The 17,773-nt window shown below is 35.6% G+C and overlaps 1 protein-coding gene across 2 annotated transcripts in view; it reads left to right on the top strand.

Moving 5' to 3' along the window:
• LOC135221650 (transmembrane protein 151B-like) overlaps positions 1-8,440 on the top strand; it is a 252,687-nt gene extending 244,247 nt beyond the window's left edge. For both annotated transcript variants that reach the window (XM_064259339.1, XM_064259340.1), the window contains exons 8-11: positions 3,004-3,125; positions 3,453-3,528; positions 4,675-4,884; positions 5,153-8,440. In XM_064259339.1, the coding sequence (XP_064115409.1) occupies positions 3,004-3,125; positions 3,453-3,528; positions 4,675-4,884; positions 5,153-5,725 (981 nt within the window). In that variant the 3' untranslated portion in view covers positions 5,726-8,440. The remainder of the gene's footprint in view (positions 1-3,003; positions 3,126-3,452; positions 3,529-4,674; positions 4,885-5,152) is intronic.
• The last annotated feature ends 9,333 nt before the right edge of the window (positions 8,441-17,773 follow it).

The following is a 17,773-nucleotide window of genomic DNA, read 5'->3' as shown; positions in this document are numbered from 1 at the left end:
AAACAAATCTATTACTTTTAGGAATCTCAGAAAATAAATCGAAGACAAATCTATTACTTTTAGGAATCTCCAAGAAAATAAAATAACCTGAAAGAATCAAATTCTATTAATTTTAGGAATCTCAGAAAATAGACTGAAGACAAATCTATTACTTTTAGGAATCTCAGAAAATATATTAAAGACAAATCTATTACTTTTAGGAATCTCAGAAAATATTTTGAAGACAATCCTATTAAACTTTTCGGACTCTCCAGAAAATATTTTTGAAGAAAACAATCGTATTACTTTTAGGGAATCATCAGGAACAAATAGACCTTTGAAGACAAACTTCTCTTAATTTTTAGGAATCTCAGAAATATATTTTAAAAAGGACAATCCTATTACTTTTTTAGGAAAATCTCAAAATTTTGAGGCGAAGGACAAAATCTATACTTTTAGGAATCTCAGAAAATAGACTGAAGAAAAATCTATTACTTTTAGGAATCTCAGAAAATAGACTGAAGACAAATCTATTACTTTTAGGAATCTCAGAAAAATATATTGAAGATAAATCAATTACTTTTAGGAATCTCAGGAAATAAATTGAAGAAAAATCAATTACTTTTAGGAATCTCAGGAAATAAATTGAAGACATATCTATTACTTTTAGAAATCTCAGAAAATAGACCGAAGACAAATCTATTACTTTTAGGACTCTCAGAAAATATATTGAAGACAAATCTATTACTTTTAGGAATCTCAGAAAACATATTGAAGACAAATCTATTACTTTTAGGAATCTCAGAAAATAAATCGAAGAGAAATCTATTACTTTTAGGAATCTCAGAAAATAAATCGAAGAGAAATCTATTACTTATAGGGATCTGAAAATATGTTGAAAACAAATCTATTACTTTTAAGAATCTCAGAAAATAAAAAAAGAAGACAAATCTATTACTTTTAGGAATCTCAGAAAATAAATCGAAGACAAATCTATTACTTTTAGGAATCTCAGAAAATACATTGAAGACAAATTAATTACTTTTAGGAATCTCAGAAAATATATTGAAGATAAATCTATTACTTTTATGGATCTGAAAATATGTTGTAAACAAATCTATTACTTTTAGGAATCTCAGAAAATATATTGAAGATAAATCTATTACTTTTAGGGATCTGAAAATATGTTGAAAACAAATCTATTACTTTTAAGAATCTCAGAAAATAAAAAAAGAATACAAATCTATTACTTTTAGGAATCTCAGGAAATAAATTGAAAACAAATCTATTACTTTTAGGAATCTCAGAAAATAAATCGAAGAGAAATCCATTACTTTTAGGAATCTCAGAAAATGTATTGAAGACAAATTTATTGCTTTTAGGGATCTCAGACAATAAATTGAGTTATAATAAACTCAGCCACAGACATACATACAAGAGAGCTTAATATTCCTTAAAAATTTCCTAATAGTCAATAATGGTATCATGCCATTCTGAGCTTTTAATAGTTATACTACGCCATCAGTGGCACGTGAGTGAGCAGTTATCAGAATTCCTATTAAGTTACTCATGAATAACAGGGAAAGTCATTGACTCGTATGTATGCTTCATTTTTTCATCGATTCATGAAGGAAAATGGGTAACTGTTATTAATATCTACATACATTCGTTATGCATACATTTACATATGTATACACACACAAATATGTATATATTTATATATATATTATACATATATATACATACATACATATGATATATATATATATATATATATATATATATATAGATATATATATTTTATATATATATAAATATTTATATATACACGTATATGTATAAGTACTCATATAATACTTATTATATGCAGATTTTACAACTGGAATTGTACAAAATTTCTCATGCTCCGTTGTACACGTCAAGTCAAATGGTTGTAAAGCATTTTTGTCCTTTAAGAATGCTTTTTGCTAAAACTAGTTTATATTAAAGAAAAGATAAATTCTTCACAAAAAAAGAAGACGTCTTTAGTTTCAGTTCTGCTGACGAATTTTAAAAACCTCTTTAGTAAATAGTAAATAAAAAAAAGCCTTATTTTGTTCTTTAAGAACCATGGTCGTTTTGTATTACTTAAATGTTTTCTGTCCTTGCAAAACAACGGCAGAATCCATTGTAATACTTTTTCCCTTTAATAGAAAAAAATCGACTTGTTTCATTACCTATCTCGAATCACTCTTGTTATCTAGAACTTTTTAGGATTTAGAATTATTTGACGCAATTGTAATTCCTCTTCAGATTAAAACCTTTCAAATTTCCCCAAATAAAAGTACCTTTTTATAAGATAAAGACAAAAAAAATCCTCATAGTAGCACGATTCTTCAAATGGAGAAACAAATCCACAGTTATGTAGATGTACATATAATTAAATTCACAACTTTAAGGATAGCTTTCGGGGATCTGTCCGGTTCGCCTTATCAGTCTAAATTAAATTTAAATTTATGTACATTTACATTATTACAGGTGTTTTTTTCTCCCAAGGAAGATACTGCTTAGCGAAAATCAACTTTTTCCTTACTAAACTTGTTTTTTTAAATTGTGGTTTAACTTATTCTGATTCTGTGGAGTTCCACGAATAGTTAGAAATAACTACAACAACATGTATCGTTTACAATTAAAATTTCAAGCTACCTCTTTGGTGAATTAGCTCTACTGAAGAAATATTCGTCTGAAATCAACAGAATTACTTCAACTTCAGAAAATAGATTATTCTAATCGAAATTGTCCTACGAGAGTCTATCCAAGCATGTCTAACATTTCTTGATTAAAATTCTTGTCTATAAGCTGTATATTTGTTAAGAAATTCAATTAAAGCTTAATTTTCTGAGTAAATAACATAACATTACTCCATCTCCCCCTTGAAAATACAGGATATCTTACAATATAGACTCTAATAAGGTACTGAATTAACAAACAGCATTTATTCTTCAAAAATAATAAATATATAATTTCTCAATTTTTCTTCAACAGGTATTTTATGAACGTGTGAATACATACGCAGCCGGAACATGTTTTACATTCTATAACTGCGGTGTAAAAGACATTTCCAAAAGATTGGTGGACCTTTCAAAATATTCTTACACTAAAATAAGGTACAGTATTGAATAAATTTCACAAGGATATATATTCATATATATATATATATATATATATATATATATATATATATATATATATATATATATATATAAATTGTTCGTATACATGTATGTATGTATATGAATACTATACTATAAGTAACATTAAACTTAATATTTTCTGTAGTTAAAACCTCGATCACTTGTATTCCTTATCATTTCCGTTTTTACTCATAAACTTCGTCACTATGACCTGGATGTTGCTAAGCTCATGCCTTCAAATGACCTATGGGTCGAAACCAAAGCAAATTTGTCAAAAACTATTTCTCTAATTGTTCGCAGGTTCTCCAAAGGATTTGCTTTCGCCAACCTCGAAACAGCTAACGAATTTGAGGAACAGAGAGCCAGGTTCTTCCAGGTAAGAGCTTTACTTGTCATGAGACGTTAATGCAGACTGGATAATGTTATTAACTATATGTACGTTTGTTGATTTATACCTACTGTCTAGTCTCTAGTTTGACGAATTGTAGAAAGCCATTTTTTCCCCCATTCAGAGAAAATAGGTTTCAAAGATTCAGATATTATTCACAGCTTATAATTACTTCAGCTTTGAGGGAATTTCGTTGGAAAATGTGAGAACGCCGACAGCTGGAAAACTCAAATCTTGAAAAAAAAGTTGGGGGACGCTATGACAGTTCGTGAAAACATATTACCTTCTTTGACATTTTCGTAATTTACAATTGCTTAACTGTTGTTTTTACTTCACTGTACATTGCTGCTATCATGTGTTTTCAGTTTACACTACTAGGTTTTGGTAACACATGTTTTCAGATTTTGGGCCTTTCTTAGGGACCCATTGCGAAATTTTTCCTTTCCTTACACGTTCTTATAAGACGTCCACGGGCGGACGAAACTGTTGGGCACTTTTAAACCATTTACGGTTTTCATTTTACTTTGTGGAACACAACTGAATTATATATCTTAGTGTGTACGAACATTGCCAGGACGATACCAATATGTGTAAAGGTGTGCGCACAAAATTTTATGTCTTTGCTTAATTAGCTTTGTGGAAATTAATATAAATGGACATATATATATATATATATATATTATATATATATATATATATATATATATATATAATGTGTGTGTGTGTGTGTGTGTATAACTGAATCACGAAAGTTAGGAACGTGATAAATCCATAAATAAAGACATATGCAACGAAGGAAAAATAAACGAAGGAGGATCTGCGAGACCTTTCGACGTTAAACGTCCTTTACTGAGCAGAAACAGTTTCTGCTCAGTAAAGGACGTTTAACGTCGAAAGGTCTTGCAGATCCTACTTCGTTTATTTTTCCTTCGTGGCATATGTCTTATATATATATATATATATATATATATATATATAATATATATATATATATAGTATATATATATATATTCAATGAGTCTCATTTTAATTCTCGTCTTCAATTTCTTGACATTTCAGTGCCTCAACCTATCCTGAGGACAACCATCAATATTTCATTGGAGTAACATTAACCCCAATTTACTTCCCTTTCAGGAAAACGAAAGGAGAAATGATTACATGGAGATGAGGGAGGGTCTCGACTTGACCAACGTCAGCTTCAAAGAATTCGTCATTGCAAGAAGAGACACGAAGAAACTTCCTTGGTATACTCGCCATTTCGTTTTCTGGGTGGCCTCTCTACTCCTGCTTTCGTGGCCTCTCCGGCTGGTTATAGAGTACAACACTGCTTACATACACTACCAGGTATATCTAGTATTGCTTTGGGTGTGCCATGTTTACTCCTAAAAGAAATATAATTGCAAACTTTGTATTTTCAAGTTTACATCGCAAAACGCGAGGCATAAGCCTAAAAGGAATGTTACAGTTGATCTCACCTCCAAATGGGAGTGTAATGTTTACTTCAAAAAGAGACGTAGTTGTAGAGTTTCTCTTATCACGTTTACATCGCAAAACGTTAAACACGCAGGCCTAAAGACATTATTAATGTTGACTTCCATTACCTACCTAACAGGTAACGAAACTGTTTGGTGTCAACTACACGACCCCTGTGAGCGGAGGACGTGCGTCTAGAGGTTCAGCAGCCACAGATAGCCACGACCTCGAATTGACGATTGCCAACAACTGCACGCTCGTACCATCCTACAGCGAGGCCCTTCTCATGGACGCCGGCTCAACGCCGCCGGCAATACTGACGCCCTCCGTCGACGCTAACGGCAACATCCAGAACGGCGGTGCCAACCTACCGGCGGAGGCCTCTTCATGCAGTGTGGGCTCAGAGCTCACTCCAGGCTCTCCCGTCGGCGCGGCTGCATCGCGAACTTCCCTGCACAATGGTTACTTGTTATACCACCCTTCTCCTCTCGTACCATACACGCCGATAGATCCCTTCCAAGGGCGAGGTTGCACAACGCCCACAGAAGCCCCGCCGAACTACGACGACGCTCTGAGGGTCTCCGCTCCTCTCCTGGGTTCCATGTCCCCTTCCCCACTTCGCCGATCTCATACGGAGAGGGATATTCCCTCAACGCCTCGTCTGGCACTCCCGAGGCATTCATGCCACTACGACCTCGAGACACAGCTATGACCGACCGTGATCGTCACGGACGTTACGGACGCTGCACGAACGGCACTAGATCGTCTGTACGTGTCCTTAGGATCGCTGGAAGCGTTTTCGAAGCACTTTTGGGCTGCGTCGCAGTTTTTGTGTCTTTGAGATGAAATCTCAAAGGCTAATGTTTTTGTGGTAAACTTAATGGATACGTAATAACTTTTAATACTGAACGATCAATTTTTAGAACTTGAGAATAACCATTTGTTGAATTTTCAAATGTCAGCAGAATGACCTTCGCCTTTTCCGTCGCCCTTTCATATTTCATATGACGTCATGAACATCGCCCTCTTGAGAGCTACATTCAGACAGTCAGTGCATTTTGTAAATAAACATAATACTTCACTACACATCAGGTGAGCCGCGAAATGTAAACTGAAACGAACGTAAGCATGGAAAGTACGTAAGCCTTGAAAAAATCGTGTCCTCGGAGCTAGATACGAAATTTGACATAAAACGCCATTAATTCTTTGAAATATTCGTCTTAGGAGGTGGAATGCTTTCTCAAATATCACTCAGGTTTGATTGTTCTTCTCAAAAATAAATGATTAAATAAAAATTCATTTTAATCACCATGTTAAAACGTTGAATTAATGAAACGATCAGACTAAAAGGCTTTGCTGATACTTTATGACTGGACATTCCAGTGAACAGAATGAAGTGTTCAATTAATCTTCATTCATGAAATAGATAGAAAACAAACAGATAAAAATGAGAAGACAGTTGCTGGCTAACACGGATAACATTCAGTAGTTGATTTCCATAATCCGTAAATCCTGCAAACATCACCATCATCCTTTCGTAAGATTCACAACATTGGAAGGACAGAAAGGGTCAAGGCTGACATCGTTATCGTCATGACGGAATCAGTATATAAAAACAAAAATAACGCTTACGATTACTTAGATTTAGTGCTAGCTAAGATTTTCATCTTTGAGAGGAAACAAAATAACTCTCGCGAGTATTATCATCATAGGTTTTAGAAGACGTTTGTTGTAGTGGTGACTGTTATTTTGTTATTGCAATGACTCACACTGGAGCACAAGATTCCCAGCACTACAATCGCGGTTATTGGTTTCTGTCTTTTATTTCGAGTACCAGTTTCTTCTTTTACACTTATGGAGTGAAGTTTGTCTTGAAATATTCTTCTTCTGATTTTGTATCATACTTCAACTCCATCTTTCATGTAAATCATCGAATAAGAAAAAAGAAAACTTAGGTTATTGTGTTTTGCCGCAGCTGAAGAGAACAAACCCCTTTGAAACTTCACATAATCACACATTCAAGTTAAATTAGCATTGTTTAAGCGTTATCTCAATGTGCCTGATAGCCACAATCTATAATCATAAGATTTATATTCACCCACTTGCGTCATTTTACGTTCAAAGGCGAGGAGCCGATATGTACTTGAAACATAGTTTTATTGTATCATAATATGTCTTGTGCTATGGTTCCACCAATAATTCCCATCTGTCGCTGAAGTGATTCATCATTTATTTTCAGTTTTTCTTACCTCAGATTCCCAAATCTTCTTCATAGTTATCACTCGTAAGAGCTCGGAGCAGTCTGAAGAGTTTATGACACAGAGAATATGACACAAACTAACCTTAAGATGATCGTGCGTCTTTGGGAATTCACATAGCTTATGTCAATTATCAAGCTTTTGAGAGGCAAGAAGCTTAAGCCAGCCTTGAAGCTTATGTCTGTCGTACAAGCCTAAGATGTCAATCAGCTCTGGTATGTCATAAACTACTTACAATGATTACGGAGCACAGTAGAAGGCAGTTTCTTAGTCTGAGTCTTAAATGGGGACTCAGAATTAAGTGATATATATTTTGCTCTCCTCTGGATGCAAAAATTTGAATCAAGGATAGCCGAAATGTGACACGTTTCCAGGAAATTTTTTCAGATCATTTTGGAAATCCTCCTCGGTGCTCCTACTTCAGCTGCAAGGGCTAGAACGTTGGCCGAACCTCCCTTTCGGAATCCACGACTCAACACGAGCGTTCCACGGCAGAAACCCCCTTTAAAGCTTAGATATTTAATCAAAACATAGGCGCTTTATTTGCTGGTTACATTATGCTTCCATGGCAAGATTTTATGTCATCTTATATGGTGCTGTGTACATACAATACAAAAAGCTTTACGAACATTATATATATATAAAATATATATAGGATATTTTTGTTTAGGTTAAAACATCGATTGGTATACCTTGTGTACAGATTGTGATGAGATAATCTCCTTAAAGCCTACTTACCATTAAGAAATGTCATCAAGATACTTGTATAGAAAGATGTTCATACATATTAGGCTACGTACCGATAGTGACATTTTCTATAGAAAAGGATTTTGGGCTCAGAAGGAACCGATTTCAATATACGTATACATTTTCAAGGCGTGGCGACCTTGCTTGACAGAGCAAATATTAGTTCATGGTTTGTAATTAATAAAGGATATATGAATGAAATTTGACCAAAGATGAAATAGGTAGGAATACCTAAGGACTCTGTCAAGTAAATATAGCATTGTTCAGACATTCCATTATGTCAAACAATTTTAAATTAACAAATGGATATGATGTAAAATAATATAATACAAAATCCTTGATTAAAATTAAAATTAAAATGCACATGCTTCTAAAAGCAATTAGGGATTAAGATTGTATTCACCATGAAGACTTTACATATCATCTTGTGTTTATATATATATATAGTAGATATATATATATATATATTTCATGTATTATATATATATATATGTATATATATATATATATAGATATATATATATATATATATATATATATATATATATATATGTATATTATATATATATATATATATATAGATATATATATATATATATATATATATATAAATATATATATATATATATCTAATAATAATAATATAGTATAAAAGGCCCATTAAAACACTCTGGTTTAAAGCTTAGGACTAAATTTCTGTGGACTGAATACCACCCTTATGAAGTAGCGAATGATAGGAGGTTGCGAAATATATAGTGGGAGATATGCCCTTAGGTGATGCTGAGCCGACGTTGGACCTGTCAGTTGTCTTAATCCGCTTCATCATTACCTTAAGGAAATATAGTCTATATGGTCAGAGTCCCAGGCTCCATTGGAAAGGTTGATACTATTATATTGTTGTTTTATCATTGAAGATTCTACCATCTGACATTTGTATCAACAGCTGCTTTTGTGTAAAATTCGGTATGAGTTCCAATCCATGGTATGGTTTGTGTTATGTGATGGAAAATTGACAAACTATATTGCCCATATCCAACTGAGCACTTACGTTGAGTTAATCTTTATGAGAGAGATTTTCCTGTGAAACCATAGTATGACTTATCACAATCCCTACAGAGGATTTCATAGACTACTACGTCTTTATAAACTGGTTCCTGGTAAACATTGATTAAGGATTTCCTGAATGTATTCGGATAAGTGAAGACAAAAGGGTTAGGGTGGCCTAAAGTTTGTGTGATCTCTTGTAAATTATCCACGCGAGGAATTATGATTTTGTTTGTGAATCATAATCCCTCACGTGGACAAATTTCAAGAGATTACACAAACTTTAGGCCACCCTAACCCTTTGGTTTTCACTTATCCAAATGCATTCGGGTAATCCTTAATTAACCTTCAGCAGAAACCGGTTTCTTAAGACATAGGAGTCTATGAAATCCCCTGTAGGGATTGTGATGTCATACTACGGATTCACAGGAAAATCTCTCCCGGAATGATTAACAACATAAGTGCTCAGTTACATATGGACAACATAGTGCAGCAATTTCCCATCATATAAATAACAGAACCATACCATGGACTGGAACTCATCCCAAATTTTATACAAAAGCAGCTGTCAATACAAATGTCAGATGGTAGAATCCTCACTGATAAAACAACAAGATAATAGGATCAACTTTTCCAATGGAGCTTGGGACTCTGACCATATAGACAATATCTTCCTTAAAGCAACTATAAATTAGATTAAGACAATTGACAGAACCAACGTCAGTTTAGCGGCGACCCCAGGCGTTACCTAAGAGTATATCTCCCACTACATATTACACTACTTGATAAGGGTGGGAGTCAGTCCACCAAAATTTAGTCCTTAGCTTTAAACCAGTGTTTTAATGGGACTTTTATACTTGAGACGTATCCTGTTTTAACAGAAGAATATATATATATAATATTTATATATATATATTATATATATATATATATATATAATATATATATATATATATGCATTCTAACAATAAAGACCTGTTGTATTATAGAAAATCAGTTGGCCTCAGTAAGCCAAATCCATAACATCTAACATGAATGATATTTGCTATGACCAAAAGGGAAGAATTTGGATACAAATATTTGGTGGTTTGACTGTCTTCAGTGGCGGTTGCGTCGTTGTACAAATTTTGCAGAGAAATGCTGTTATATGTCTGTGACTTGTGGGTGACAATGTGAGGCAGCTTCTAATGCTTCTGTGACTTGTGAGAATAAAGTACGATACTATTTTCTTCGTATTTTTATTGTGGCCTTCCATTTTCCGTGTGAGAAATGAACTTAGGGCCAAAGGTCATGGTGTCATGACAACAGAAAGTTTTTTGTTTTAATTTTGCAGATTTGAATTCAGGCTGTGAGGTTGATAATGACCTCGAAATATATCATGTCAAGAGGATCTGGTTAGTATAAATGTGACATTCATATTGGCATTCTATCCTGCTGTTTCTTCAGAAAATATCTTAAAGTCTACATTTATTTTTATATTTCAGTAGATTAGCTAAAATCTGAAATTATCAGATTACTTTCAGAATTTACGTCTGTTTCGGTTCTGTCAAAACTATTAAGTAAACTAGATTTAATTTTGTTTTCCTTAGCTTTTATCAAACACCTTAATTCCTGTTCCAGTATATTATTTTTATTGTATTTTGAAAAGTAACACTAATTTTGACACAACTGCTAATTGGTCTAGGTTTATTTCTTTTTTTCCTAGCTTTTACCAGCCTCCTTCAATTTATATTTCAGCATCCTATTTTTACTGTAGGATAAAAGGTGGTGTCGTAAGGATCACAGTCTTCAGAACCATAATCCTGAAAAACGTTTAAAAAAGAGACACACACACACAGACTATTTCATTTTCCTCTTTAGAATTGACCTTTTATGACCCCATTTTTTTAGGTCTGTACTCCATCACATTCAAGTAACTTTAAAGCGAAAATGACTGAAATTGCTCCATACAAAGTTCGGGTAGTTTAACCTCCAACCCGACCATAAAGATGGAAAAAAATCTATTTGGGTCAAGCTATGAATCTGAAGAGAGAGAGAGAGAGAGAGAGAGAGAGAGAGAGAGAGAGAGAGAGAGAGAGAGAGGCCAACTGTCTTAAATAACTGCTAAAAATAAACTTTTTTCACATGCAGTGAGAGAGAGAAATATACAACTCGGCAAGAGCGCATTGCCCCATATGCCTAAAAAATTTTGCTGGAAGTCAGCACTGCGTATGTGCATACTTCTATGCAATGCGGCAAACCCGGAGTGATGGACAGACCCATAAATGATTCTGAGCAAAGAACAAGTAACGTCTGAACTTCTTTCATTTCTAAATACAGCAAAACGTGGCAGCAACAAACATGACCCTTAATGGATAGTATAAACCACCCCAAGGTATCATTACAAGCAGGTAAACATATGAACATCGTGACCTAGACTTTTGACCTTCAAAGGTCAAGCTAAGTCAACTCAATCATTAAGAAAATGGCGTCACAAATTCCTAGTATGAATAGGATGCCAATAAAGTTGACCCGGTTATTAAACATTATAACAAAATATTCAGTGATGATGATTTTGACTGTAAACATATTATATTTCTGATAGTTAAGCGTATATATATATATATATATATATATATATATAAATATATATATATATATACTGTATATATATATATGTATATATATATATATATATATATATATATATACACACACATATGTATATATATATATATATATATATATATATATATATTATATATATATATATATATATATATATATATATATATATATATATATATATATATATATATATATATATATATATAAAGTGGCCCCCACATACTGCGACCTACATACGACGTTTTGCCAACGCGACGAACAGTAATTTATATGCTAATCGGCGCCTTTGTATATTAAGCTAGGTCTTCCAAACTACCGGCTTTCCTTCTGTGATTACCAAAGTTTGTTCATCCGAGCAAACAACCATAAATGGTACAAGTTCATGTGACAACACTCAGACCGCTAAGAGTACTATAGTAGATTCACATCAACTGCGCATTTGATGTCTAGGCCCGTCCCTTACGACGCTCCTGATTGGCTGTTGATAAGCCGGTCACAGGGCTGGAAACTCTCAGTCTCTCTCGAGAGTTCACATAGGCAGGATGTATGTTCCACCATCTCTCCTGAGGGGATACTTATTTCAAACGTATCCCTCAGGAGAGACGGAACATACTATCCTGTCCGTGTGAACTCTCGAGAGACTGAGAGTTTCCAGCCCTGTGACTGGCTTGTCAAAAGACAATCAGGAGCGTCGTAAGGGACGGGCCTAGACATCAAATGCGCAGTTGATGTGAATCTGCTACAGCTCATGTAGCGAGGAAACAACACTGCCGGCAAAACAACTTAGCAGACCTGAAATGACACTCCGGATTAGATTCGAGAACGCGTAATAAAACTAATGTTTATTCTCAACTTCATTTTGAAAGACACTCGAAATTTCATTATTTGGTAAAGACAGAAGGCAATTTAATGAAATACTGTGAAAAGTGTCATGAAATAAGGAGAGAAGGAAGGCACGTCTGAAAATAATGTCGTCACCAAAATATGTAAAAAAAAAAAAAAACCGCCTCGAAATTTCATTCTTCGATAAAGAACCAAGTACCTTTAATTAAAATAAGGCAACGGTGAAGGGCTCGTCTGAAAAGGACGTCGCCTTCAAGGTAAATGGTTCACTTTCAAGGTTAGAGCAACATCTTCCTACCAACCTTATTTTAGGCGGAAATAGGAACTGAGCATTACGGAACGTTTGACCTTGTTTCTCGACATATAAAACAAAGGCCCTTATATATATAATTCTTCCGTTTATGATTTCAATATGTCCGTGGCTACAGAAACTAATATTTTACTTCAGTTTGAGAAACAGTGTCACGTACATTTTTTTTTCAATTCTGTTGCCAGTTAAGTTGTTAAAGTGCATTTTCTTAAGATTAATTCTTTTAAATTACAATATTTGGTGATGGTGAAATACAGTTACTCGGCATGCTATCCCAGAATGGTCAGAGAACAAGTTCATAATAATTGAAAAATTTAAATTAACACAACTCTAACAGAAGAGGCAGATCCGCCAATAAAAAGTTGATAGGTTACATTCCTCATGAATAGAAGATGAGGTAGAATTGGAAAATTCACTGGGGAACAAATAACAAACAGAGGCATGAAAAAAAAGGAATAAGTTGTTTAAAGCAAATTGCCAAATAGCTGGAAAACTTCAAGAACAAATATAATAAATGAGGTCTAGGAAACTATCTTCAAGTGATGATAACACACAATATTCCTGAAACCTATCACCACCATTACAATGATGATAATAATCATTATAACGGAGACTATCACCAACAATGCAATGATGAAAGTAATACACATTATATCTAATAACTAATCAACATCATTTCAGTGATAACACTACTCATTATTCCTATAACTATCAACACCATTACAATGATAGTAATACATTGTATTTCTGAAACTTATCATGATCATAATAAAGTCCTGGTATATCATTATACTATTAACAATGTTAATTACTCATGAAACCTACCAATGCCACTTCAATCAGTTCCAAGTACAACAGACAAGCAGACATTAATATGCACAAACACGACAGTCCACCGATCCTATTCAAGGATGCTCCAGAGGGCAGACGAACTAAAAAGGAATCCTTGGAATCGGCAAGGAGAGAAAAGCAACTCCTTTGGACCATAACATAAAAGGATATGCAATGGAATAAATTGGTAAAAATGACAAAGGAAGGAAACTCATTATTTTTCCCACCTGTGCAAGGAAAGGGGGACAATACGGCTTCACAAGAGGTGAAGACGTACACGTACAAGACGACAGGAAAAAAAAATACGAGGTCGTTGGTTGAGGGCAGATGGTTTGGTTAATCCTTATCTGCAGATGAAATGGCGTTCACAATTCAAAGATATTATTGTTACTATTACTATGATTGTATGGTGGAAGTAAACCCTCTTTTAAACATGTTTTATTAAAAGTAATTCCTGCTTCTAAAGAATTCGGTGTTCTTTAAAACATATAGAAGGTATTATTATTATAATTATAATTATTTTTTGCTCTATCACAGTCCTCCAACTCGACTGGGTGGTATTTATAGTGTGGGGGTCCGGGTTGCATCCTGCCTCCTTAGGAGTCCATCACTTTTCTTACTATGTGCGCCGTTTCTAGGATCACACTCTTCTGCATGAGTCCTGGAGCTACTTCAGCCTCTAGTTTTTCTAGATTCCTTTTCAGGGATCTTGGGATCGTGCCTAGTGCTCCTATGATTATGGATACAATTTCCTCTGGCATATCCCATATCCTTCTTATTTCTATTTTCAGATCTTGATACTTATCCATTTTTTCCCTCTCTTTCTCTTCAACTCTGGTGTCCCATGGTATTGCGACATCAATGAGTGATACTTTCTTCTTGATTTTGTCAATTAACGTCACGTCTGGTCTATTTGCACCTATCACCCAAACTGTTCTGATACCATAGTCCCAGAGGATCTTTGCCTGATCGTTTTCTATCACTCCCTCAGGTTGGTGCTCGTCCCATTATTACTGAAGGTAGCTGGTGTTTCTTGCCAGGCTCAGTGGAGGGCTTTTGCCACTGAATCATGCCTCATTTTGTACTGGTCCTGTGCAAGTGCCGGACATTCGCTTGCTATGTGGTTTATGGTTTCATTTTTCGTATTACACTTCATACATATGGGAGAGATGTTATTTCCATCTATCGTTCTTTGGATATATCTAGTTCTTAGGGCCTGATCTTGTGCCGCTGTTATCATTCCTTCAGTTTCCTTCTTTAGCTCTCCCCTCTGTAACCATCGCCATGTGTCATCGCTGGCAAGTTCTTTAGTCTGTCTCATGTATTGTCCGTGCATTGGTTTGTTGTGCCATTCCTCTGTTCTGTTTGTCATTCTCCTGTCTCTGTATATTTCGGGGTCTTCATCAACTTTTATCAGTCCTTCTTCCCATGCGCTCTTGAGCCACTCGTCTTCACTGGTTTTCAGATATTGCCCCAGTGCTCTGTTCTCGATGTTGACGCAGTCCTCTATACTTAGTAGTCCTCTCCCTCCTTCCTTTCGTGTTATGTATAGTGTGTCCGTATTTACTCTTGGGTGTAGTGCTTTGTGTAATGTCATATGTTTCCTAGTTTTCTGGTCTATGTTGCGAAGTTCTACCTTCGTCCATTCCACTATTCCTGCACTGTATCTGATTACTGGCACTGCCCATATGTTTATGGCTTTTATCGTATTTCCGGCGTTGAGTTTTGACTTGAGTATCGCCTTGAGTCTCTGCATATATTCTTTCCTGATCGTGTCCTTCATCTCTTGGTGTTTTATATCCCCTCCTTCCATTATTCCCAGGTAGTTGTATCCCGTCTCATCTATGTGTTTGATGTTGCTCCCATCTGGTAGCTTTATCCCTTCAGTCCTTGTTACTTTGCCCTTTTGTATGTTGACTAAGGTACATTTTTTTATTCCAAACTCCATCCTGATGTCCCCAGATACAACCCTTACAGTATGGATTAGGGTATCTATTTCCTTGATGCTTTTACCATACAGCTTGATGTCGTCCATTAACATCAGATGGTTAATTCTGTTGCCTCTTTTCTTGAGTTGGTACCCGGCATCCATCTTCTGTAGTACTTTTGTCATGGGAATCATGGCTACTACGAAGAGTAGTGGGGACAGTGAGTCGCCCTGAAAGATCCCTCTCCTGATATTAACCTCTGCTAGTCTTATTCCAGAGCTTGTAAGTATTGTATTCCAGTTGCGCACTGTATTTTTGAGGAAGCTGATGGTGTTTTCCTCTGCCCCATATATTTTCAGGCATTCTATTAGCCATGTGTGTGGTATCATGTCGAAGGCTTTCTTATAGTCTATCCATGCCATGCTTAGGTTGGTTTTCCTTTTCTTACTGTTCTTCATTACCATTTTGTGTATCAGGAGCTGGTCTTTTGTGCCCCTACACTTCCCTCTGCAGCCTTTCTGTTGGTGGGGGATGGTGTTTGTATCCTCTAGGTAGTTGTATAGCCTTTCGCTGATGATACCTGTTAGTAACTTCCACATTATTGGTAGGCAGGTGATAGGCCTGTAGTTACTGGCTATATTTCCCTTACTCTTCTCTTTCTGGACTAAGGATGTTCTTCCTGTGGTCATCCATTTGGGTGCATGGTGATTTGTGATACAATGCTGGAGTTGTTCTGCTATTCTTGGGTGTAGGGCCTTGAAGTTTTTGAGCCAGTATCCATGGACTTCATCGGGACCTGGGGCTTTCTAGTTGGGCATTTTCTTTAGTTGGTGTCTGACTGTGTCTGTCGTGATGTCTGTGAATCTTTGTTTTATTCTCCCTGTTTCTTCTGCCTTGACTTCCTGGAGCCATGTTGCATGTGTGTTCTGTGATACCGGATTGCTCCATATGTTTTCCCAGAGTCTCTTACTTGTTTTGGCTTCCAGGAGTTCTTGGTGGTTGTCTTCCCCTCGTAGTTGGCTGTATAGTTCCCTTTTCTGTTGAATTCGATAGTTTGGTCCGTTGGTATCCCTTATTCCTGTTCATGTATCGTTTGATCTTATGTGCTTTGGCCTTAAGCCTCTGTTTTACATCTTCTATTGTGTTGTTTAGTCCCCTCTCGTGTACTTTGTATTTCTCGTTGAGTTCCTCGCTTGTTGTCTTGCTTCTTAGCCTTTTTTCTGCCATCTCTTTTAGTTTACTCAAGTCAGATCTCATCACCATGATTTGCTTTTCCAGGCGCCTTTTCCAAGGCGGTTGCTGTTGTTGGTTTCTGTTGGATGGTTTGCTGGTTGGTGTTTTGGTGTTCGTATCCCATCAAGTTTTTCTTTACTACTAATCTTGCTTCCTGCATATGTCAAGTTATTTGTTTCTGTGATACTGGTGGTGTGAATTAGTCTCATTATTTCATTGACCTCACTTGTTTTCTCCCTTAATTTCTTGGTGTTGTAGGCTTTCATGGAGGGGATCTTTGTTCTCTCTGTATCTGGCTTCATCCATTGTCTGATCTTTTCTACCCATTCCATCCTGTCTGTTACTTCGTCGGTGTTTCTTCTTGCGTCATTGTTTGATACCTCATCATCCCTGTTGTCTTCTGTGGCATCGTCTCTCAGTTCGTCTTCTTGTAACTCGCTGCCGTGTGTCATTTCCCTTTCCAGTTCCTCTCTTTCTGTTGGGGAGAGCCAGTTCTTTTTCTTTATGTTCCTTAATTGGTCTGCCAGCCTCTGATCTGTTTGGGGGGTGTTATTCCTCTCATTTCAGATGTTGACCAACCTTCTTCTGTATCCTCTCTCCATCGGGTTGCTTCTGATGTAGCATCTCCATATTTCCTTATTTCTGAATAATAATGATAATAATAATAGTAATAATGATAATAATAATAATTATTATGAATAGGAATAAGGGATACCAACAGAACAAACTATTCACAACCAACCAGAAAAGACTATACCAGCAACTAAGAGGGGAAGACAAGGCACCAAAGAAATTTCCTGAAGCCGAACCAAGTAAGAGACTCTGGGAAAACATATGGAGCAATCCGGTATCACACAACAAACATGAAACATGGCTCCAGGAAGTCAAGGCAGAAGAAACAGGGAGAATAAAACAAAGATTCACAGACATCACGACAGACACAGTCAGACACCAACTAA

Source organism: Macrobrachium nipponense, chromosome 3 (assembly GCF_015104395.2).
Source record: "Macrobrachium nipponense isolate FS-2020 chromosome 3, ASM1510439v2, whole genome shotgun sequence".
Classification (NCBI taxonomy): Eukaryota; Metazoa; Arthropoda; class Malacostraca; order Decapoda; family Palaemonidae; genus Macrobrachium; species Macrobrachium nipponense.
Note: the sequence above shows the minus strand (reverse complement) of the source record. Positions and strands in the feature narration are given on the sequence as shown.